Here is a 25,046-nt window from a genome sequence, read left to right as displayed (position 1 = left end):
AGACTCATTAATTCCTATTTTATTCAATAGGTTGTAATCATTATTTATTTTCATGCTCAGATTATCCCAGGTTTGGCCAGTGGACTCAACTTGGCTTCTACATCCTTCTGATATGTCTTCATCATTTTTTGAGCATGTCTTTATGTTCTGTCACTACAAGACATTCCAAGCTATTCTTACACTTTCCCTGTCCCAGACGTGGAACCAGCCATTTCTCCAAAGCTCTATTCTCCTCCTAGTGGAGAATAAAATTTGGTATCAAAAGCTAAGCATGCCCAATGCTAATCAGCTATCGCTGCTCTCAAGATTTCTCAGTGGACAGGGATAAGAAATATATGTATATACACATACCTATGTTCATATTTATCTGTGTATCTATACTCACTGAAAATGACGCATTCATACCTGGATACACCAATGCTAACCCAGTATCACAGGCTTCTTTTTCAAGGACATTACCACCTTTACTCACATGCCTTCCACATGTGGGCCCAACCCCAAGTGCTTTTAGATTTAATTATTCAGGGACAGAGAAGGAGAAGCTTAATGATAACTTTAATACCCCCTTTACTACCCTATGACAAAACTATGTACAAAATTTTTGTCAGTCAAAAAAAAAAAAAAAAAGTTGCATCCATTAAGGAATTCACAATGTAATAGGACAGAAAGGTGAATGCGGGAAGAAGGTGAGAAAGACATGAATAGGGGCAAGAAATGAAGCATACAAGAAATAAATCAAAGTATGATCTATTGCAACCCTCTATAATTCATTCACAAATATTCTCTAGAAGATCTGACAGTGAGAAGATCCACCCTCTGCGTGAATACCTTCAATAACAAGTGTACTAGTTCAGAGGGTTCATTTGTAGGCTTAAAACAGCTCTTAAGAGCTAATGCTAACCTGATATTCACCAGTGCTATTATTCACTCATGAACCCTAGTTCTATATTTTGGGCTTAACACAGGATAAAGAACTCTTTTTTCCATATAAAAGTTCAGGTATCTGAAGTCAGCTATCATGCTGCTCTGTTCAGGTTTTCTCTTTCCCTGTCTAATCAATGCTAGCTTCTTCTTAAGAGTTCTAGTTCTTCTTCCTTGGAACCACTCCAGTGCATCAATAGCCCGCAGGAATAAATTATTAACATCATAAATAGCTTTGATTAAAATTAAAGATTTTTTTTTTTTTTTGAGAGGCAGTTTTTTTTCGCTCTTGTTGCCCAGGCTAGAATGCAATGGCGCAATCTCAGCTCACTGTCACCTCCACCTCCCAGGTTCAAACAATTCTCCTGCCTCAGCCTCCCAAGTAACTGGGATTACAGATGCCAGCTACCACACCCAACTAATTTTGTATTTTTAGTAGAGACGGGGTTTCACCATGTTGACCTCAGGTGATCCACCCACGTCGGCCTCCCAAAGTGCTGGGATTACAGGCATAAGCCACTGTGCTAGGCCAAAACTGAAGATTAAAAAAAAAAAAAAAAAAAATTGAAGATAGAACTAAAGACTCTAACAGTGAGTGAGAAAATCTTTAAGTAAAAAAGCTGTCAACAATGGATTTTGAGAAGGTAAAGCACTACACTGACATCTGGTCTTTATTTTCAAACTTTAATGGGATAAGAAAAAATGTTAGCAAATATTTACATAATAGTTACCATAAAATTTAAGTTAAATCTATACTTATTCGGATTATTATTATAGAACTAAGTTTTTATCTAAATCTGCTATTATTAAGAAAGATGACAAGCACTTTCTGGTAAGTTTAAAGGTTTCTTTTTAATGATTTGAAGGTCTATCATCTTATAATTCTAAGACTATCAAAATGTTTCTTAATAATTCTTTGACTTGTCTGCACATTTCTAGAGGGGTTATCTATGAAGAAATTCGTATCATCTATAGTGGTGATGGTTTTAAAATACGTCCACAATTCACTGATACTTCCTTCATCAAACTAATAAGAGTATTAAGTACCCTCTCCTTGAACATGCATGGCCTTAGTGAGTTACTTCTCGAACAGAATATTGTGGAAGTTATATGTGACTTCTAAGGCTAGGTCACAAAAGGCAATAAAGCTTCTGCCTTACTCTCTAAGAATGCTCACTCTTGAAACTCAGCTGCCTTGTGATAAACTCCAGGTCTCATAGAGATGCCTTGTGTAGGTGTTCCTGGTGACAGCCCAGTTGAGGGCACAGTCAACAAGAGTAAAGAAGTTGCTTTTTCAAGGTGACTCCAGCCCCAGCCCCCATTTTAAATGCAATTACACAAAAGACCTTGAGTAAGAATCACCTATCTGGGGTTAGTCAACCCCTAGATTTGTGAACATAATAAATGTCTCCTATTGTTTTAAGCCACTGTTTTGGGGTGGTTTGTTATATAGCAACATATAAAACTTTTATTCCTCTTACTGAACCTTCCTGGTTTGGCTATGAAAGTTCTATAGTGGCCTCATAAACAGATTAAAAGACAGTTAATTTATTTCTTTTCAATCCTTATGCCTTTTATTTCTCATTCTTGCTTACTGTACTAACTAGGACCTAGAGTATAAGGTCAGGGAGAGAGAAGTATAATGTTAAGTAGAAGTGGTAAGAGTGAACACACTTATCTTGTTCCCAACATTTTTTTAAAACAATGCTTTCATCATGTCATCATTATGAGTGATGTTGTTGCAGTTATCTCTTAGAAATCTTAGAAGTTCCATTCTATTTCTAGCTTGCTATGTGTCATTTTTAATCCTCAGCAAGGACTTTAAATAATCTTTCCACACTTATTGAGATAATCATATGGCTCTTTCTCCTTTGTTACTGTGGTGAATTATAAGATAATCTAAGCCAGGTGCAGAAGCTCACGCCTGTAATCCCAGCACTTTGGGAGGCTGAGGCAGATGGATCACCTGAGGTCAGGAGCTCGAGACCAGCCTGACAAACATGGTGAAACCCCGCCTCTACTAAAAATACAAAAATTAGCCAGGCGTTGCGGCTAACGCCTGTAATAGAAACTACTTGGGAGGCTGAGGCAGGAGAATCGTTTGAACCCGGGAGGTGGAGGTTGCAGTGAGCCGAGATCATGCCACCGCACTACCGCCTAGGCAACAAGAGCGAAACTCTGTCTCAAAAAATAAAAATAAAAAATAAAAAAGATATTCTAATGTTAGCTACCCTTACATTCCTGAAATAAACTTAATGTGAACATGATGTATTATCTTTTTAATACATTGCTATATTCAGTTTGCTAATCCTTTGTTAGGATTTCTACATCTATATTCACTTGCATTCATTTGCATTATTATGAAACATACCTGTAAAACCAGCTGGCCCAGTGTTTTCTTTGTGGATTTTGTTTATTAATGTCTTTAACTGTAAGTGGACTCTTCAGACTCTACTTCTGCTTGAGTCAGTTTTGGTAAATTATATTTTTCTAGGAATCTGTTCCATTTTTTTCTAAATAATATTTACTGCCATAAAATTGTTGGCAGTATTCAATTCATGCTTTCTTTGTATACCTGTATTTATGTGCCCACTCTTTCTCCTGATATTGTTTATATGCACCTTCTTTCTTTCTTGTTTTATTGTTCGTGCTCGATCTTGACAGAGTCGATCAGTCTTACCGAGGCTAACATTTAGCTTGGTTGGTCCCTTGTGCTGTAACTGTGATTTCTATTTCTGTTCTTTTGTTGTTGTTACTTCTTTCTGCTTTTTTCTTCTTATTCTCTTATTTTTACTCTAAATTAGGTTAGACAGCACATTAATTTTAACTTTCATTTTAAAATACTGGGCCAGGCACGGTGGCTCATGCCTGTAATCCTAGCACTTCGGAAGGCCGAGGCAGGCAGATCAGTTAAGGTCAGGAGTTTGAGACCAGCCTGGCCAACATAGCGAAACCCTGTCTCTACTAAAAAATACAAAATTAGCCAGGCCTGGTGGCACGTGCCTGTAGTCCCAGCTACTCGAGGGGCAGAGGCAGGAGAACTGCTTGAACTGGAGAGGCAGAGGCTGCAGTGAGCTGAGATCACACCCCTGCACTCCAGCCTAGGCAACAGAGCAAGACTCCATCTAAAAAATAATAAATAAAATATAATATAAACATTTAAGACAATATATTTTCATTGCAGTACTGTTTTAGCTGCTTTACACAAGTTTTGATAAGCAGTATTTTATATATTATTTTTAAGTTTCCATTATAATTTTGTCTTGACCCATGATTTAGAAATGTTAAAACTTCCAAGTTTATGGAAATGTTTATCTTTTTATTAATAACCTATATTTTAATTGTATTAAGATAAAAAATTATGAGCTATAAGATAGGAATTTTTTTTTTTTTGAGACAGAGTTTCGCTCTTGTTGCCCAGGCTGTAGTGCAGTGGCACAATTTTGGCTCACCGCAACCTCCGCCTCCCGGGTTCAAGCAATTCTCCTGCCTCAGCCTCCTGAGTAGCTGAGATTACAGGCATGCACCACTATGCCTGGCTAATCTTTGTATTTTTAGTAGAGACGAGGTTTCTCCATGTTGGTCAGGCTGGTCTCAAACTCCCGACCTCAGGTGATCCACCTGCCTAGGCCTCCCAAAGTGCTGGGATTACAGGCGTGAGCCACAGCGCCCGGCCAGGCATTCTTAAATTTTAAGATTTACTTGACAGCCTAGTCAATGGTCCATTTTTTACAAATAGACCATGTCAGTCCTAGAAAAATGTGCATTTTCTAATTGCTGGATATAGGGTTCTATGTATTTTTCTTCTTATATTAAGGTTAATAATATTATATAAATCTATTTCTTTACAAATATCTTGTCTTTTAAGAAGCCCATGAACATGGATTTGTCAATTTCTCTCCCAAATTCTATTCATTTTTGCTTAATACATCTTAGGGCTACTGTATTAGCTGCATACAAATCTCAGAGCTGATACTGACATCTGCAGTCAAAGTAGTAATGCCATTTGCTAAGATCACGCGGGGAGCGTGCAGGAAGCATACAAGTTTTCCCTTCCTTCTTCCCCCTCTAGTAACTCATTTAAAAAGTATGTTTATTTGAGAATCTTTTTGTTTTGTAGAGCAACAAACCATGGACTATGTAACCTGACACTACCAGAATCATGAGTCTCTGTTAATTTCCTTTAAAATCTGACTGTTTCATATGGATGAACCTTGAGGACAGTATGTCAAATGAAATAAACCAGTCGCAGAAAGACAAATACTGCATGATTACACATATATTCAGTGTCTAAAGTAATCAAACTCATAGAAACAGAAAGCAGAATGCTGGCTGCCAGGGGCTGGGGGAAGAGGAAAATAGGGAGTTTTTCAATGGATTTAGAGTTTCAGTTATACAAGATGGAAAAGTTCCAGAAATCTATTGTACAACAATGTGCATACAGTTAACAATACTGTTAATATACACCTACAAGAAATTTATGGTATGAGTTTTTAACACACACACACACACACTTTCATGGCCAGTGAAAAGACATGACAGTTGACTCAATTGCTGGCACTCCCTTTTAGACCAAATAGTAAACTGGGATTTCTACCTGTACTGCAAATAGGAAGATCTCAAAATTTGGTGGTAGTCTCTAATAGTATAAAGACATTTCCCAAAGTAACCATTACAAGCTACTCTCTTTTCAAACAACCAAGTTCTTGTCCATCTCTTCTACACTGTCTCACAGTTAACTGAGACAACTGAGGCATCTCTAGGTTGTAGCAATTAAACGAAGATTGTGGACCTCTTCAAATCCTTTCAATTTTCTTCCTTTTTTGAGACAAGGTCTCACATTGCTCAGGCTGGAGTGCAGTGGGACAATCACAGCTCACTGTAGCCTCAAATTCCTGGGCTCAAGCGATCCTCCCTCCTCAGCCTCCCAAAGCGTTGGGACTACAAGCATGAGCTGCTGCACCCACCAGCCCAAATTCTTTCTAATTTAAAATATCCTTTTTCCTTTATGTTTCTCGTATTCAGAACTCCAAATGTAGTTTCCATATGTCAGTCTGAGGAGTGGTGCCATACTGAGTGTAAAAGAATCACGTAAGATTGTTTAAAAATAAACATTTCCAGACCGGCTGAATCCAAATCTAGAAAAGAAAGATCTGGGACTCTGAATCTTTAAAAAATTATTTTTCCATTCCCCTTTATTTACCTAGCTCGGGCTACCATTCTTTTTCTTAAAAGCCATCCCTGCCTCCTTGGGCAGAGCCTCTTCTCAGCTCCATCGATGCACTGTCGTATCTTACAATATCTGTAACATGCTTATGTGTTAATCTCCTCAAGTATACCATAAATTATTCGATACATAGCATAGTATCAAACATGTAGCTGGTTTTCAACAAATGTTTTCTGAACCAAATCAACAACTGTCAAGTACTATGTATAGAAATGCATTTTAAAAAATTTTTAGAGACAGTCTTGCTCTGTCACCCAAGCTGGAGTGCACTGGTGCCACTGCAACTCACTGCAGCTACGAATTAATGGTCTCAAGTGATCCTCCTGCCCCAGCCTCCCGAATAGGTGGGACTACAGGCATGCATCACCACGTCCCAGCTAATTAAAAAAAAACTCTGTGTAGAGATGGGGTCTCACTATGTTGCCCAGGCTGGTCTCAAACTCTTGGCCTTAAGCAATCTTCCTACCTCAGCTTTCCAAAGTGTTGGGATTATAAGCATGAGCCACAGCACCCAGCCAGAAACACATTTTTAAATGACATAATGACTATCAGTTGGAAAAGGTACATCAACACCATCCCAGCTTTTAAAAAATACACATTCCTGAGCCCCTCTGGACTTAGTGAACGAGAACCACCACCTCCATTGGATAAGAATACCACTCACGGGAAAGAGGTTGTTTAGCTGGTATTTGCAGAGGGAGAACTTTGATTGAGATGGGTCAGAGAGAGGAGGGGAAGAATATTTCAAAAAGGGAATGACATATTTGAAGCCACTGAGGTATTAAAAACCAGTCATGCTAGAAGAACTCCAAGTGATTCAGTTTTACTGAAATGAATAATTTCTAGGAAAATGGCTAGAAAAGATTTAGAGAGGTGTGTAAAGGGGTCAATCTCCAAAAAGCCCAGTATGATAATGCTAAAGAAGTTTAATTTTTTCATAAAAATTGTGCAGCACTATTAGAGAGGGGAGTGGAAAACACACTTGCATTATACAAAGATTACTCCAGATACCATGAAAATGGACTGAAGTGGGAACAGAAGGGAAACAAGGAGACTGGTTTGGAGGCTACCGTAATGACAAGGAAAAGCGTAGTAGGGCCTGAACCAAGCCAATGTGAACAGAGAAGAAAACAGATTTGAAATACATTATGGAGGCTCAGCACGGTGCTTCACACCTGTAATCCCAACACATCAGGAGGTCGGGGCAGGTGGACTACATGAGTCCAGGAGTTTGAGAACAGCCTGGGCAACATGACGAAACCCCATCTCTACAAAAAATCTAAAAAACTAGCTCAGCATGGCGGCATGTACCTGTAGTCCCAGCTACTCAGGAGGTTGAGGTGGGAGGATCACCTGAGCCTGGGAGGCGGAGGTTGCAGTGAGCCGAGACGGTGCCACTGCACTCCGGCCTGAGTGATAGAGCCAGACCCTGTCTCAAAAAAAAAAAAAAAAAAAAAAGAAAGAAAGAAAGAAAGAAAAGAAAAAAGAAATAGAAATAGAAATAGAAATACATCATGGAAATGGAAATCAGTATTACTTAGTGACGTGGGAAATGAATGAGGGAAGAATCTGTTTCTGGCTTCAGAAAATGTGTAAATAATGGCACTTATAAACATGGGGAAAAGGAGAAAAGGCAGGTGTGGGGCTAAGGCCAGTGAAGTGTGTCAGGGAGGAACACTCACTCAGTGTATACTGAGTCTGAGGTGGCTACAGGACACCCAGACAGAGATGATGACTTGGATACACAGACCTGTAGACAGAAAAGTCCAAGACTGCAGATGAGATTCGGGGTTATAAGCAGAGATGGAAACTAGGCCCACAGCAGATGAGATCATTCATCCAAGTGTTACAGTGAGAAGAAGAGAGAAACAGACTCCTGAAGAAATAAAGGCAAAGTGAAGAGGAGACACCCTGAAAATAGGGGAGCGGCCAAAGAGGAAAATCAGAAAAATTATGGGGTTCGGAAAAAAGGCACGGTTGGCTGGGCACAGCGGCTCACACTTGCAATCCCAGTACTTTGAGAGGCCGAGGTGGGCCAATCACTTGAGATCAGGAGCTCGAGACCAGCCCGGCCAACAAGGTGAAACCCTGTTTCTACTAAAATTACAAAAATTAGCCAGGCGTGGTGGCATGTGCCTGTAATCCCAGCTACTCGGGAGGCTGAGGCAGAAGAATAATGTCAAAAGTCACAGAGAAGGAAACCAGTGGAAAGTCTCTCACTGCATTTGACAACTACAGCTACAGTGCTTTTAGAATAAGTTTCAGTGGGGAGGCTGGGGAAGAAGCATGGGCTGAAGTGTGCATGGTGGGGAGGGTGGAGAGACAAATGGCACATTGATTGTTTTAAGCCTGTGTACAGGTAAGAAATGTCCATCCACGTAGGTAAGAAAGGAAGTGGGGGCTGGGGTGGGATATAAGGGTTGAGACAAAAGAGAGCGAACCACATTTATACAAAAGAGAAGAAGTTATGAGATAGAAAGAGGCTGAAAACACACAAAAAGCAGTGATGACGAAGAGCAGGGCCCATGAGGAGGATGGGGATGAAGGATTCGGCTAGGACAGAGGGAGGGGAGGCTTCTCTCCTGGGACTTTAGGGAAGGACGGGGCAAAAGAAAGTGAGTTTTCAGGTGATAGAACATGAAGCTAAGGTGGTGTTTCCTGATTTTTACAACGTTTATCTGTAGAATTGAAAGCAGGACGATATCCTGAGCATGGTGAGGAGCTCTGACAGATGATTTACTCGGTGCAGAGCTGGAGCAGGGTGGCAGTGGGGCAGACGAGGGCACGAGGACAGCAAGGCAACCCCAAGCCCACCTAGCACCGGAGTCCACCCAAGGCACATGCTCATTTGCCCAAAGGGCAGAGAGGACGAATGACTGATTATTCCTAGGTTGGAGCTTTACAAAATGGTGGAATTAAAAAATCCAGAGTTATTTTTTAAATATAAAAACAACAAGGAAGTTATTAATAGTTAGGTTAGAGGACAAAGTAATATGCTTCACTACATTTTTTAATCGAAATTTCAATTCAATACACTTCCAACTTCACAATACATGAAAAAGTCAACTAAAGATCCTGCTGAAGTCAAAGAGCAGGTACAGTGGGAGTAAGCAAGTGAAAGCTGGAATGACAGAAAGTAGCCCTAAAGGCAGCAGAGTTTCAGATTTCAGAGGTGAAGATTACTAAAGGTCAATGTCAGTGGAGCTGAACAGGTCTAGGAACTCTAGCGCAATGAGCCGTAGTTCTTTCCCAGGGACACAAAGTCACGCAGGATGAGGAAGGTGGGAAGGAGAGGGTAAGGAGAAAGACAGTGAATGACTGAAGTCAGGAGAGGAGAGGTGCCAGGGCGGTGTGGGGATGTGCTGGCCAGCACAAGCCTTGGAAGAGATCATTTTCATTTGCAGGCTGAAGCGTATTGGCTCAGACTAGAAAACCCTGTGGCTACGTGAGAAGCAAGAATGAGCGGTCTCCATTTCAGAGATCAGGAGAACATGGCTTACTAGGGAGGCATGTGTGGGGAGGGAGGGGGCGAAGAAGAAGAGTAGGGAGAACATGCACTGGGGGCTGCTCCCAGCAGAGCATAGCTCCAGAGGACAACCACTGCATGGTCTGCAGGAGGGAAGCTCGGTTCTCTCAAGGCTAAGTGCTTTTCAATGAGAAGGCATACAGGAAGAGCCTGGTCCCAATGATGACGGAGGGAGGCCTGATAACGCACATTTTAAAGAGAGTCTCCCTGCAGCCTTCAACTGTAGGTATACAACATAAGTCTAAAAGCTGAGGAGACAAATCATAAGAGTTTTATTGATGTATATACTTGAGGATAACTTAAGTTGCAAATGTTTTTACTTTAAAATAAAATGTCTCAATTCCAATTTAAAAAAAAAAATTATCAGCTGGGCATGGTGGTTCATGACTGTAATCCCAGCACTTTGGGAGACTGAAGCAGGCAGATCACTTGAGGTAAGGAGTTCGAGACCAGCCTGGCCAACATGGTGAAACTCCATCTCTACTAAAAATACAAAAATAAGCTGGGCGTGGTGGTGCACGCCTGTAATCCCAGCTACTTGGGAGGCTGAGGCAGGAGAATCGCTTGAATCCAGGAGGCAGGGGTTTGCAGTGAGCCAAGATCACGCCACTGCACTCCAGCCTGGGTAACAGAGTGAGACACCCTCTCAAAAAAAAAAAAAAAATCCCATTTAGATCAATTTGATAAAACTAATTAGGGGACTCAAATGTAGTGTAGTGCATCCAATAATTGCAATTACAACAAATATATAAAAATTAAAGGCAACACCAGGTTAGGGAAGGAGGATGCAAGCAAGGAGACTGTGGCCCCAGAAAGGCAGTGCAAGTGACCCTGTGATGGGAATGCTCCACTGGTTTGCATCCAGACTGTGGTGGTGATCCCAGGAATCTACACGTGATAAAACTGCACAGAACTTACACACACACACACAAACGAGTGCATGTAAAACTGGTCAAACCTGGATGGACTGTATTGTTTCAGGTTCCCAGATGTGATATTGGACTGTAGTTATACAAGATGTTACCACTGGGGGAAACTAGGTGAGGGGTATACTCGATCTTTCTCTATTATTTCTTACAACTGCATCCAAATCTACAATTTTCAAAATCAAAAGTTTTTTAAAAATTAAAGGCATCAAAGCAAGGTGTACAACTGGAAAATACTGTCTTCAAAACTCATGGTAACATTAGAGAATTATTCTCTGTAGCTCAGTGATTCTCAATCAGAGATTTGGAGGCAGGGGAAGGGCACCTAAGTATCAGAATTACTGCCCACACCCGCTATTCCCTGAACGCACACCCACACCGGAACTGCCACCGTGATGAGCCACATGTTTCGGAGGAAGTGGGTCATATCTTCAAGCATGCTGCAACTGAAGAAAATGGAAAACCACTCTTCTAGCTACTTATCTTTAAGAGCACTTCTAACTGGTAGTAAAGAAAAAAGCATGTAAGAGAAACATAGTATTTAATAGTAATTTATAACAAACATGAAATATTTTCAGAGACCGCTTCTCATTTGATTTGCCCAAAATCAGCCAATACACCCTTCTTGGAAATGTATTTGGTCAACATAAGAAAAACATTCTATTCATGTAAGAATAAAAATAAGGATTTTTTTCCAGTAAATGATGGATTTTTCAGTGGTACATCCAGACCCTAAATATCTTATCTATAACCAATGACTACAATGTATATAAAGGTATACAGTCTGTGTCCTTGAACAGAGTGAAATGGTTCAACCTACACAGGAGATCTTAGCAGGCAGCACCATACCTTAGTCAACAGGGGAACAACCAGAAACAAGCAAAAACCAGAATGTGATCAATCTGATACTGTTTTTCAAGTCCCTACTACCAAGGAGCCCTAAAGAGAAAACCTATGCTTAGCCCACTAAAGTCAAACATAGGGAAACATGCTGAAGCAGGAAGGAGGCCCAATTTAATATCTGAATAAGCTGCATGAATCACAACAAAAAATAAAATCACTGCATGATGAATACACCAGAGAACTCTAGTATTATAATTGTTCACACAATTGTGTGTGTGTGTGTGTGTGTATGTGTATACATCATAATCTAAATGTCCAACAACAGGGGAACTTACGCAAGAGTGGTATATCCAAAGCCACTGTCAAAGCAATTAAAAATTGTGTTTATAATAAAAAAAAGTTTACAATGTACTGCTAAGTAAGAAAAGAGCTACAAATGAGTATGTGGCAAGATTCTAATTTTCCGTTTAAAATACATGTTTATTTTTAAAAACTCCAAAGAATATAAACCCAAGTTATTATTTATTTTTAAATAAGTTTGTTCCTTATACTTTTCTCTGTTTTCTAAGTTTTCTACAGCGAGTACATACTACCTCTTATAACTTGGGGAAGGAAAAAAACCAAACTACACCAACAACTATTTTAAGCAAAACTTACAAAGGCCATGGAATGATATGAAAAGGAAATACATATGGATATTATATAGACATCTATAATTACAATTATTTTAAAGAAAGAAAAACTGTGCATAAGAAAAATAGGTTGTGGGAAATACACCAAAATAATGGTGCCTATGTTTGAAGGATGAAATAATTATGGGTAATTATTTTTCCTTCTACTATTCTACACCTTTAAATTCTTATTTAAAGAATCTGTCTTATGTAAATAGGAAAAAAATTACTGTATTTATCAACACTGACCCCAAGCCCTCCTTTTTACTACATCCTGCCTCTTAAAACAAACCAAAAAATACACATGCACACAAACCCACAAGTACTTACATGGGCTTACATCTCTGTATCTGTTTCGATTTCTGTTTTCTGGAAACTTGGCCACTCTATGAGGATAGTCATGGGACTCATTTCGAATTTCCTTAAAATAACAAAAATATATTTTAATATCCCTCTTAAATTCTCCACAGCAAAACATATCTTCCCAGCCAGTGTAAAATAACATGAAGCACTTATGCCAAGTACTATGGAAAGCACATTGCTTACATCAATTAATCATTTAATCCTCACAATGCTAATGGAAACGATTTTCTTCCCCATTTTATCTGTAAGGGATGAAAGGTTTTCAAAGGTTAAAAATCCACCAAAGATCCCATAGCTAGTAAGTGGCAGTCCCAGGATTGAACCAAGGTCCTTCAGATGCCAAAGTCTGTGCTCTAGATCTGTTTACTTACTGCTAATTAGGCTCTATTCAACACCTACAAGCAAGCATCAAACACTTTATGAAGCAGAATTAATGCAATGGAGCTATCTATGATCAGCCACATCATATTCAAATTCTGACTAAAACCCATAGCATCTACCTAAATTTTGGAGTTTCTACCTGAAAATATTTATTTCTTCATGTTCATGCTATTTAACTGTTACTTTATTTTGAACCCAGAAATATCCTCAAATTTTATTTCTATCATGTTTGTCATTACTTCTCCTTAAAAAAAAAAATTATTTCTAGAGCCATAAATGTTCAGCAACAAGCCTGGAGCGGTGGCTCACGCCTGTAATCCCAACACTTTGGGAGGCCGAGGTAGGTAGATCCCCTGAGGTCAGGAGTTCGAGACCAGCCTGGCCAACATTGTGAAACCCCAGCTCTATTAAAAATACAAAAATTTGGCCAGGTGCGGTGGCTCACACCTGTAATCCCAGCACTTTGGCAGGCCGAGGCGGGGGAACACCTGAGGTCAGGAGTTCGAGACCAACCTGGCCAATATGGCGAAACCCCGTCTCTACTAAATATACAAAAAATCAGCTAGGCGTGGTGATGGGTGCCTGAAATCCCAGCTACTCAGGAGGCTGAGGCAGGAGAATTGCTTGAACCCGGGAGGTGGAGGTTGCAGTGAGCCGAGATCGTGCCATTGCACTCCAGTCTGGATGACACAGTGAGACTCTATCAAAAAAAAAACACCCAAAAAAATACAAAAATTAGGCTGTGCGCGGTGGCTCACGCCTGTAATCCCAGCACTTTGGGAGGCCAAGGTGGGTGGATCATGATGAGGTCAGGAGTTCAAGACCAGCCTGGCCAAGATGGTGAAACCTCGTCTCTACTGAAACTACAAAAATTAGCCAGGCGTGATGGCAGGCACCTGTAATCCCAGCTACTCGGGAGGCTGAGGCAGGAGAATCGCTTGAAACCGGGTGGCTGAGGTTGCAGTGAGCCGAGGTCGCACCACTGTACTCTAGCCTGGGTGACAGAGTGAGGCGGAAAAAGCAAAACAAAACAAAAATTAGCCAGGCCTGGTGACGAGCGCCTGTAATCCCAGCTACTCGGGAGGCTAAGGCATGAGAATCGCTTAAACCCAGGAGGCAGAGGCTGCAGTGAGCTGAGATTGCGCCACTGCAACAACCAGCAGGCCTGAGGCTCATCCTAGGTGCCTTTGGGTTCTCTGCATTTCAACGTGGAAGACATTCTGTAAGGCTATGTCCGCACTAAGCTCTCACTACTGATGTATCCAGAATGGCCAGGTTTGATCTCCCAGGAAACAGTGTTCTAAGAATTCAAGTAAATACAGAAATGTAACAGAAACCAAAAAAAAAAGCATGTTTTAATAGCAAAAATTAAATTGTGCTTTTGTTCACATTATCACATGTAAGAAAAAGCATTTTAAAAGTTAGGTGCCATTTTGTTTATTTGTTTTTATAGAGATAGGGTCTCACTTTTTGCCCAGGCTGGTCTCGAACACCTGGGCTCAAGGGATCTACCTGCTTCAGCCTCCCAAAGTGCTGGGATTACAGGTTTGAGCCATCACCGTCAGCCAAGTATCTGAAGTTTTTATTTATGGAATATGATGCACAAATTTCTAACACGAAACTTCTCCATTTTTCTGGAAGTGAATGGACTGGTAAGAGTACTTTTGCAAGATATAAGACACTGTTATTAGCCTGCAAGGTGGAAGAGAAATTTAGTTTTATCCCTTCCAAATGGGAAGTTAATTGACTTAATACCATTTATTGGTTTCTGCATTTATCAGTAACACCTGCTCTATCATAAACCAAGTTTCAGCACACGCAGGAGTCTGTTTCTAGATCCTCATTCTACTTCACAGAAGCATTTGCTTGCCCTTGAGACAGTATCAAATTTTAGTTACTACAGCTTTGTAATCAATGTATCTGGAAGGCAAGTTGTCCCCTATTTATTCTCCCCATTTGCATTGTAGTTCATGATATTTTAATTAATTTTGTAGTTTTCTTCATAAAGGTATGCTAAAGGTTAGCATAAATGTATGATAAAAGGTTTATTCTTAGATACCTGATAGGTTTTGTCGCTACTGTAAATGGGATTAAAACAACAACAACAAAAAAACCTATTGGCCATTACTAGTGTATAGGAAAGATATAGATTTGCAGGGAGGGGAGGCTTAAAACAACAGGCAGAGCAGGACTCCTTCCACTTCTTCCACTTCTGTGATACACACACATCCATTTTCCACACTTAAGGCCATCTGTCAGGTGCAGATTTCTATTTTTAGCCCAGAGAAACACACTTCTTTGTGTGCACTATACAAAAGAGGGTAAGGCCCCCAGTATAGTGGTAGGGAGATTTAAAATTTGCAAAACACAATACAACAGCCAAGTTCTTGGGGTTAAGAAATACATTCATAACATAAATACATTTTCTCAGCTAATAAGATCTCTTGCATTGAGTCCATTCTTTCAAATCTCCAATATTGTTCTACTTTATAAAAAAAATTTCAGTGAACTTAGAAGAACCAATATTTCAAAAAGCAGCTCCCAGAGGTGCATATTAGCTGTTTATTCCAATATCCTCTCTTTTTTTTTTTTTTTGAGGCAGAGTCTTACTCTGTTGCCCAGGCTGGAGTGCAGCAGTGCAGTCTCAGCACACTGCAACCTCCGCCTCCCGGGTTCAAGAGATTCTTCTGTCTCAGCCTCTTGAGTAGCTGGGATTACAGGCATGCGCCACCATGCCTGGCTAATTTTTGTATTTCTAGTAGGGACGGAGTTTCACTATGTTGGCCAGGCTGGTCTCGAACTCCTGACCTTAAGTGATCTGCCCGCCTCAGCCTCCCAAAGTGCTGGAATTACAGGTGTGAGCCAATGCGCCCAGCCCCAATATCCTTTCTTTCTTACTAAAGGTATCTGCTTTTGTTTTCAGACCACAATGAGCCCAGCTGAAAACTATCTGTCCCAGCCTCTAAGGTCCTGTGACAGTCTGGCCAATGGGAATATGCAGAAACCACTGGGTTGGGCTGCAGGAAAACGGTGACAAAGAGGACTGGCTCCAGGTACCTTTGTCCTCACTGCTGCCTGCCTGGAACACAGGTTTTGCTGTCGGGGGTGAGGGGTGGGAACAGGCAGGAGCCATCCTGTGACAACAAGGTAATATGAGCATTCCTAAGAAAGGTAAGCAGAAATACCAGCACTGAGCCATGGGTGACATCAACAAGCCACAGCAGCAGCCCCGAAGTCTCTCTCCAGAATTCACATCACATGAGAAACATAAACTCCTACTTGTTAAATCAGCTATTGATTAATTTTCTTTCCCATGTAGCTAAATCAGGCCTGTAACTAATATACGCAGCAAAACCAAATCTCAACAACTAGATCTGACACTGATGAGGCATTTTCAGGACTACCTAAGACACAAAAATAAATAATTTTATAAGCACATTGCAAAAGCAATAAAATATATAGTGTCTGTCTAAATGGCATTAGGAAAGCAGACAGCTGAGCTATTCACTAAGTCTATCACATAAGGCAAAGCCAGCTCTACTTGTGTTCTGGAGCTAAAACTTTCCCCTTCTATCCCAGATTCCGAATGTTTCCTCTGGGCACAGTGGCTCACACCTGCAATCCTGGTGCTTTGGGAGGCCCAGCTGGAAGGATCACTTGAGGGTAGGAGTTTGAGACCAGCCTGGGCAACACAGTGAAACAACAGCTCTGCCAAAATTTTTTTTAATTTGCCGGGGATGGTGGTGTGCATGTATAGTTCCAGCTTCTTGGGCGGCAGAGGCAGGAGGATTGCTTGAACCCAGGAGTTCAAGACTGTAGTGAGCTAGGATCCTGCCACTGCACTCTAGCCTGGGCAACAGAGTAAGGCCCTGTTAAAAAAAAAAAAGTTTCCCATCAGCAGTGAAACCTGTTAATCCAAGGTTTCTCAGCCTCAGCACTACTGACATTTTAGGCTGGCTAATTTTTTGGGGGAGGGGCAAGTGGGGACTGTCTTGTGTATTGCAGGATGTTTAGCAGCAGCATCCCTGGCCTCTACCCATTAGATGTCAGTGGCACCCCTCCCTGCATCTGTAACAACCAAAAATCTCTCCAGGCATTGCCAAATGTCCTTCAACAGCAAAATCCATCACGAACATATCCCCCACCAACACACAGTTGAGAACCACCGTTCTCATTTAACACCAAACCACACCTTTAATCAAAACTAGATCTAAATGGCAAGGATCTTTGCTTTAAAGTATAATTTAACCAAAAATTTTAAATCTAATTATTTTTAATATGATTTTTGCTCAAAAAAAGCAAGGAATAATTGAGTCACTAATTTTTTTCTTAGTGGCAATGATCCAAAATGTAGGCAACTCATAGCACAAAGATCTTTCACAGTTACTTATAATGTTGAAAGGCTTTAAATAAACTAAATGTCTAATGACAAAGAAAAGACTGGTTGAATAAATCGTGGTACATCCAACTGAATATCATGCAGCTCTTTTAAAAACAGGCCCTCATACCAAATTGGTAGTAGCAGAAACTCACAATCTCTTGGAAAGATAATATATGACATAAACAAAGGAAAAACAAATCAGTAAACGTAACGGCTATTATTAATACACGCTATTCGGTTAAAAAAAAAAAAATCTGCTTAGCTCCTTAGCTGTATTTGAAATTTAAACACACATGCGCATTGCCTACATTAAGACCACATACCACCTTTTTCCAAAGTAGTCTGATTTTTGGAACATTATGAAATGGTCCATTCTAATCAATGGCCTTATAGCTTATCTCCATGCCCAAAGATTTTAAATTCTAAACATACCTACTTTCCTTTTTTTTTCTTTGAGACAGAGTCTTGCTCTGTTGCCAGGCTAGGGTGCAGTGGTGCAATCTCGGCTCACTGCAACCTCAGCCTCCTGGGTTAAATTGATTCTCCTGCCTCAGCCTCCCCAGTAGCTGGGACTACAAGTGCCTGCCACCATGCCCGGCTAATTTTTTTTTGTATTTTTAGTAGAGACGGGGTTTCACCGTGTTAGCCAGGATGGTCTCGATCTCCTGACCTCGTGATCTGCCCGCCTCAGCCTCCCAAAGTGCTGGGATTACAGGTGTGAGCCACCACGCCTGGCCTGAACATACCTACTTTCAATGTGTTTACTTTCTCCTATTATTTCACCTCCTAATATTTTCATATAACAACATTTAATCCCTCTTGAAATTTACTTTGAGATATATACATATATATACATCTTGATATATATGTATGGCTTAAAATAAGGAACTAAACTGATTCTACTATAGAAATAATTTTGCTGGGCTCAAATAATGCTGGGTTGAAATGTAAGAGTAAGATTTTTTATATTCATCTAGCTACTCTTCATTTCATAAGCAGTAACTGTGCCTAAATGGTACTGTTTAAATACAGGGACTCTCTGTATTTAATTACTGATTAAATACTGTTTAAATCAGGACTTCTGCTTAAGAAATTCCAAAGGTATACTTCACATAAAGTCACCATTATACTTTGTTTTTCATTGCAACAAGCCTTTCTAGAGAATCACAGAATTCAGAAGGTCATCTTTAAGCAGACATTCATAGAATCCTCAAACTAACTTGGTGTTATAGGATGGTCTTGAAAGAAACTGAGGCCAGGCACTGTGAGTCATGCCTGTAATCCCAATACTTTGGGAGGCTGAGGCGGGAGAATCACTTGAGACCAGTCTGGGCAACACAGAGAGACCCCCATCTCTATTAAAATTTTTTAAAATTAGCAAGGCATGGTGGTACACGTCTGTGGTCCCAGCTACTTGGGAGGCAGAAGTGGGAGGATCACTTGAGCTCAGGAGGTCAAAGCTGCAGTAAGCTGTGATCACGCCACCGCACTCCAGCCTGGGCAACAGAGCAAGACTCTGTCTTTATATATATATATATATAAAAAAAAAAAAAAAAGAGGCTGGGCACAGTGGCTCATGCCTGTAATCCTAGCACTTTGGGAGGCCGAGGTGGGTGGATTGCCTGAGGTCAGGAGTTTGAGACCAGCCTGGTCAACACGGTGAAACCCCGCTGAGGCGGGCAGATTGCCTGAGCTCAGGAGTTTGAGACCAGCCTGGGCAACATGGTGAAACCCTGTCTCTACTAAAATAAAAAGAGTGAGCTGGGCGTCATGGCATGTGCCTGTAGTCCCAGCTACTCGGAAGGCTGACGAACGAGAATTGCTTGAGCCTAGGAGGCGGAGGTTGCAGTGAGCCGAGATCATGCCACTGCACTCCAGCCCCACCCCATTCCCCCCCCAAAAACAAAACAAAACAAAACAAAAAACTAAAGGTTAAAATGACGTAGCCACTTTAGAAAAACAAATGCTGAACAAAGAGTTAACATATAAACTAGCTATTCTACTCCAAGGCACATACCCAAGAGAAACAAATACATACGTTCAAACAAAAACTTGGACACATATGTTCATGGTAGCGCTTTTAATAATAGCTAAAAGTAAAACAATAATTTGTCCATCAATTGGTGAATGGATAAACAAAATGGTATATATCTATATAACGGAATCTTACTAACTTATAAGAAGAAACAAAGTAATGATACATACAACACAGATGAAACTTTAAAACATTATGCTAAGTTAAAGAAACCAGCTGGGCGCGGTGGCTCACGCCTGTAACCCTAGCACTTTGGGAGGCCGAGGCAGGTGGATCACGAGGTCAGGAGATCAAGACCATCCTGGCTAACACGGTGAAACCCCATCTCTACTAAAAATACAAAAAATTAGCCGGGCGTGGTGGCAGGTGCCTGTAGTCCCAGCTAGTCGGGAGGCTGAGGCAGGAGAATGGCGTGAACCCAGGAGGCGGAGCTTGCAGTGAGCTGGGATCACACCACTGCACTCCAGCCTAGGCGACAGAGCGAGAGTCGTCTCAAAAACAAAACAAAACAAAACAAAACAAAAAAACAGATACAAAAGACTACACATGGTATGAGACCAGGACAGGGAAATCTGGAGACAGAAAGTAGATTAGTGGTTGTCAGGGTTTGGGATGTGGGTGAGAATGGGGAATAACTGTATGTACCCAATCTCTCCTTGGGGTTTTGAAAATATTCTGAAATTAAGATTTAGTTCCACGCTGTGAATATACTAAAAACCACTAAACTGTACCTTTTAGGTGAATTTTATGGTATGTGAAATACATCTTGGCTGGGCGTGGTGGCTCACGCCTGTACTTTGGGAGTACAGCACTTTGGGAGGCTGAGGCGGGCAGATCACGAGGTCAGGAGATCGAGACCATCCTGGCTAACATGGTGAAACTCTGTCTCTACTAAAAAATACAAAAAATTAGCCAGGCATGGTGGTAGGCACCTGTAGTCCCAGCTACTTGGGAGGCTGAGGCAAGAGAATGGCATGAACCCGGGAGGCAGAGCTTGCAATGAGCCGAGACTGTGCCACTGCACTCCAGCCTGGGCGACACAGCAAGACTCCGTCTCAAAAAAAAAAAAAAAAAAAGAAATATATCTCAATAAAATTGAAAAAAATTAAGAAGTTGAAATTGATGCTTTGTTCAGTCAATGAAACGCATAATAATGAAGTACTTATTTTCAACGTAACATACTGGCATGGACAAGAAAATAATAAGAATTACGTGACCAGGCGTGGTGGTTCACACCTGTGATCCCAACACTCTGGGAGGCTGAGGTGGGAGGATTCCTTGAGCCCAGGAGTTCGAGACCAGCCTGGCCAACATGGCAAAACTCCTGCCTCTACAAAAAATACAAAAACTAACCAAGTGTGGTGGTATACACCTGTAGTCCTAGCTACTTGGGAGGATGGGGTGGGAGGATCACTTGAGCCTGGGAGGTTGAGGCTGCAGTGAGCTGTGATCACTCCACTGCACTGAGCTGTGATCACTCCACTGCACTCTAGTCAGGGTGACAGAGTGAGATCCTATCTAAAAAAAAGAAACAAAAAAAGTAAATGTTCCAAATAACTGCTATTTTTTAAAGTGTAAAATATTTACATTTTCACATAACTATTTCTAAAACTCATTACATTTGTCTCCTAAAACAAAAATGTAAGAATTATCATTTAACTTTTTCATCACACATTAAGCCTCAGGGGATTGTTCAAGCAAATACAGCTCTTTATCTCTACGTGGCCACAGAGTGCTTTTAGTTTTTATGTGTGACTTGCTTGGAGAGAAACGAGTATCTTTACCTTTTTTTTTTTCTTTTTTTTCCTGGAAGCCCACTGAATTTCTGATACCTTCACCCCTCACCTTTTTTATCTGAGATCTTCTACAGTATCTTTACCTTTTAATAAATTAATATATATTCACTGTTAGAACTCAGGACTCTACTGATGAGCCAAAAGGAAAATTAGTCAAGTCTACCACCACAAGATTCAGGGATAATCTACATTTCCTGGATTTTTTACTTTATGGTTGAATCAATATGTTTCTTTTTTTAATAAACATGGGACTATGCAAGCATATTATTTATATACCTGCTTTAATCTCCTAAAACAATATAGATATCTTTTCCTGCCAATACAGTCCCATCATTATTTTTAAAGACTACTGTCTTAGTCCACTTGGACTACTGTAACAAAATATTAATACCTTAGGCTGGGTAATTTATAAACAACAGAAGTCATTTCTCACAGTTCTGTGGCTGAGAAGCCCAAGATCAAGCCGGCAACACACTGGGTGTGTGGGGAGGGCTTGCTCTTTGCCTCAAAGATGGCGCCTTCCTGCTGCATCTTTACATGGTAGAGAGGGAAGCAGGCTCCTTCACGCCTCTTTAATCCCATTCACGAGGGCTCTGCACTCACGACCTAATCATCTCCCAAAGAGATAATAATACTACTGCATTGAGGATTTAGGTTCCAATATATGAATTTTTGGAGGGACACACATTCAGAGCATACCAACTACAAAATGCAAAATCTTTCGTTACAGAATATGCTATCATTGGCTGGGCGCGGTGGCTCATGGCTGTAATCCCAACACTGTGGGAGGCCAAGGCGGGCGGATCACGAGGTCAGGAGATCCAGACCATCCTGGCTAACACGGTGAAACCCCGTCTCTACCAAAAATGAAAAAATTAGCCGGGCATGGTGGCAGGCGCCTGTAATCCCAGCTACTCGACAGGCTGAGGCAGGAGAATGGCGTGAACCCAGGAGGCGGAGCTTGCAGCGAGCCGAGATCGTGCCACCGCACTCCAGCCTGGGTGACAGAGTGAGACTCTGTCTGAAAAAAAAAAAAGAATATGCTATCATTTATTTTAATTCCATCGGCAATTAAATTTCAAAAACTTCACAATTACTAGAAACAATATGATGAACATCCTTAGACATTATTATACATACTTTCTTCAACTTCTTGGCACTTCTTTTTTTAAAAAATAGAGATGAGGTATCACCATGTTGCCCATGCCGTTGTTGATTTCCTGAGCTCAAGTGATTCTCCCACCTTGGCCTCCCGAAGTGACAGGATTAAAGGCATGAGCCACCACATCCATCCCTCCTTGGTAACCCTTTAAAAATGGAAGTCTCGGGGCCAGGTACAGTGGCTCACGTCTGTAATCCCAGCATTTTGGGAGGCTGAAGCAGGAGGATCGTTTGAGGTCAGGAGCTCGAGACCAGTCTGAGCAACATGGCAAAACCCCGTAGGTAAAAAAAAAAAAAAAAAAAAATTAGCCAGGCATGGTGGTGTGCGCCTGTAGTCCCAGCTGCTCCAGAGGCTGAGATGGAGCCCAGGGAGGTTGAAGCTGCAATGAGCCAAGATTCTGCCACTGCATTCCAGTCTGGGCGACAGAGTGAGACCCTGTCTCTAAATAAAGGAAATCTGAGGCTGGGTGCAGTGGCTCACGCCTGTAATACCAGCATTTTGGAAGGCCAAGGCAGGTGAATTGCTTGAGGCCAGGAGTTCGAGACCAGCCTGTCCAACATGGTAAAACCCCATCTCTACTAAAAATACAAAAATTAGCCAAGTGTGGTGGTGGGCACCTGTAATCCCAGCTACTCAGGACACTGAGGCAGGAGAATTGCTTGAACCCAGGAGGCGGTGGTTGCAGTGAGCCGACATCGCGCCACTCACTGCATTCCAGCCTGGGTGACAGAGCAAGATTGTCTCCAAAAAACAAACAGAAAAAACCAAAAACACTCTGGGCCAAGGCAGGAGGATCATTTGAGGCCAGGAGTTCAAGACCAGCCTGGGCAACATGGTGAAACCACGTATCTACAAAAAATAAAAACAAAGATAAGCAAATAATAAATAAAAATAAAGCCAAGCATAGTGGTGTGTGCCTGCAGTCCCAGCTACTTGGGAGGCAAAGCTGGGAGGATCACTTGAGCCCAGGAGGTCAAGGCTGCAGTGAGCAGTAACTGTACCACTGGACTCCAGCCTGGGTGACAGAGTGAGACCCTGTCTCAAAAAATAAATAAATAAATAAATTATAAAATGAAATGAAATAAAAATGGAACTCCTGAATCAAGGGCATATTTTGCCAATATTTCTCAAGAAAGACTGAAAGTGAGGTTTTGCCTCACACTCAACAATATCAGTACTTTTTTTTTTGTCCTCAGATGTTGTCAAGATTTTTCTGTATTGCTTACTCTTTCAGATGTACCTCAAATTTAAACTTTCTTTCGGCTGACTTAAAAAAAAATACATTATAGATATGTGCCAAGTCTTCATCGGAACTGGGTTAGCTTCTCCATTTGAGTCTTCCTTGTCGCTTAATAGAGTTTCGCTTCAGTCTCCTCTGTTCCCTTTCAGGAACTTCTATCACAGACTTGAGGAAGTGCTCTCTCCTAACGCTCATTTCTCACACCTTTTTCCTGAGTTCTGAGAGATGTTTCTCAAGCCACCTCAGTGTTCTGCATTATCTACTCTGCTAGTTGGTACTGAACATTCTAACAATTGTGTGTTATAACTTTAAAAACTCTTTACTGTTCTCAGTTTCTTTTCTTTTCTCCACCTGCTCTTGTATTTGGACACCTGAATCACAGCTGCCTCTACCTCATACTATTTTGCATGCCCTCAACGATCTTGGGGTGAATTTTTCATTTGTCTAACAACGTATGTTTGGTCATCTTTACAGAAAGTGAATACATACATCAGTTCTTAACCCACACCTGTGTGGCTGCTTACACTGTTCACTATCAATTCCTTAAGTCTCAAATATGTGGCATAGACCCTTCTCTAGTGTGAAGTAATCACAAAGGCTTGTTCTTACCACTGCGCTTTGGTCACTTCAATGATAAATCAGAAAACAACAACAAAAGCTTCCAGTGCATGGGATTACAAGACCTTAATAGTTCTGGGAAATTATACTTATTTGTCATAGTTTTTTTTGGTTTTTTTTTTTGTGATTGAGTCTCACTCTGTCTGGACTGACTGGAGAGACTGGAGTGAAGTGGCGCCATCTCAGCTCACTGCAACCTCCGCCTCCCGTGTTCAAGCGAATTCTCCTGCCTCAGCCTCCCAAGTGGCTGGGATTACAGGTGTGCACCACCACGCCTGGCTAATTTTTGTATTTTCAGTAGAGACAGGGTCTCACCATGTTAGCCAGGCTGGTCTTGAACTCCTGACCTCAGGTGATCCCCCCGCCTCCGCCTCCCAAAGTGCTGGGATTACAGGCGTGAGCCATCACCTTCATTTGTCAGTTTTCTACTGCCTTTCTTGCTGTCAATTTTTACCTCTATTTACACAATTATGCCTAACAACTCTTTTTAAAAAATTCAAACTTCAGGCGTGATGGCTCACGTTTGTAATTCCAGCACTTTCGGAGGCGGAGGCGGGCGGATCACGAGGTCAGGGAGATTGAGACCAGGTGATCTGCCCGCTTCAGCCTCCCCAAGTGCTGGGATTACAGGCGTGAGCCACCACACCCAGCCCGATTTGTTTTAACAAGTGAAGCTATAAAACAAAGGCTCATATTCTGAATTTTAAAGTTTTAAGGCTGGGCGCGGTGGCTCATGCCTGTAATCCCAGCACTTTGCGGGGCCGAGGCAGGCGGATCACTTGAGATTAGGAGTTTGAGACCAGCCTTGCCAACATGGCAAAACCCCGTCTCTACTAAAAGTACAAAAATCAGCTGGGCGCAGTGGCATGTACCAGCTACTCGGGAGGCTGAGGCAGGAGAATTGCTTGAACTCGGGAGGCAGAGGTTACGGTGAGCCGAGAACACACCACTACACT

The 25,046-nt window shown here is 41.4% G+C and overlaps 1 protein-coding gene across 8 annotated transcripts in view; it reads right to left on the bottom strand.

The window, feature by feature from the left end:
- Positions 1-25,046, bottom strand: part of PTPN2 (protein tyrosine phosphatase non-receptor type 2) — a 99,620-nt gene that overhangs the window by 61,605 nt on the left and 12,969 nt on the right. For all 8 annotated transcript variants that reach the window (XM_054460992.2, XM_054460995.2, XM_054460998.2 and 5 more), the window contains exon 2: positions 12,445-12,535. In XM_054460992.2, the coding sequence (XP_054316967.1) occupies positions 12,445-12,535 (91 nt within the window). The remainder of the gene's footprint in view (positions 1-12,444; positions 12,536-25,046) is intronic.

Source organism: Pongo pygmaeus, chromosome 17 (assembly GCF_028885625.2).
Source record: "Pongo pygmaeus isolate AG05252 chromosome 17, NHGRI_mPonPyg2-v2.0_pri, whole genome shotgun sequence".
Taxonomy (NCBI): domain Eukaryota; kingdom Metazoa; phylum Chordata; class Mammalia; order Primates; family Hominidae; genus Pongo; species Pongo pygmaeus.
This window is presented reverse-complemented; position numbering and strand designations above follow the sequence as displayed.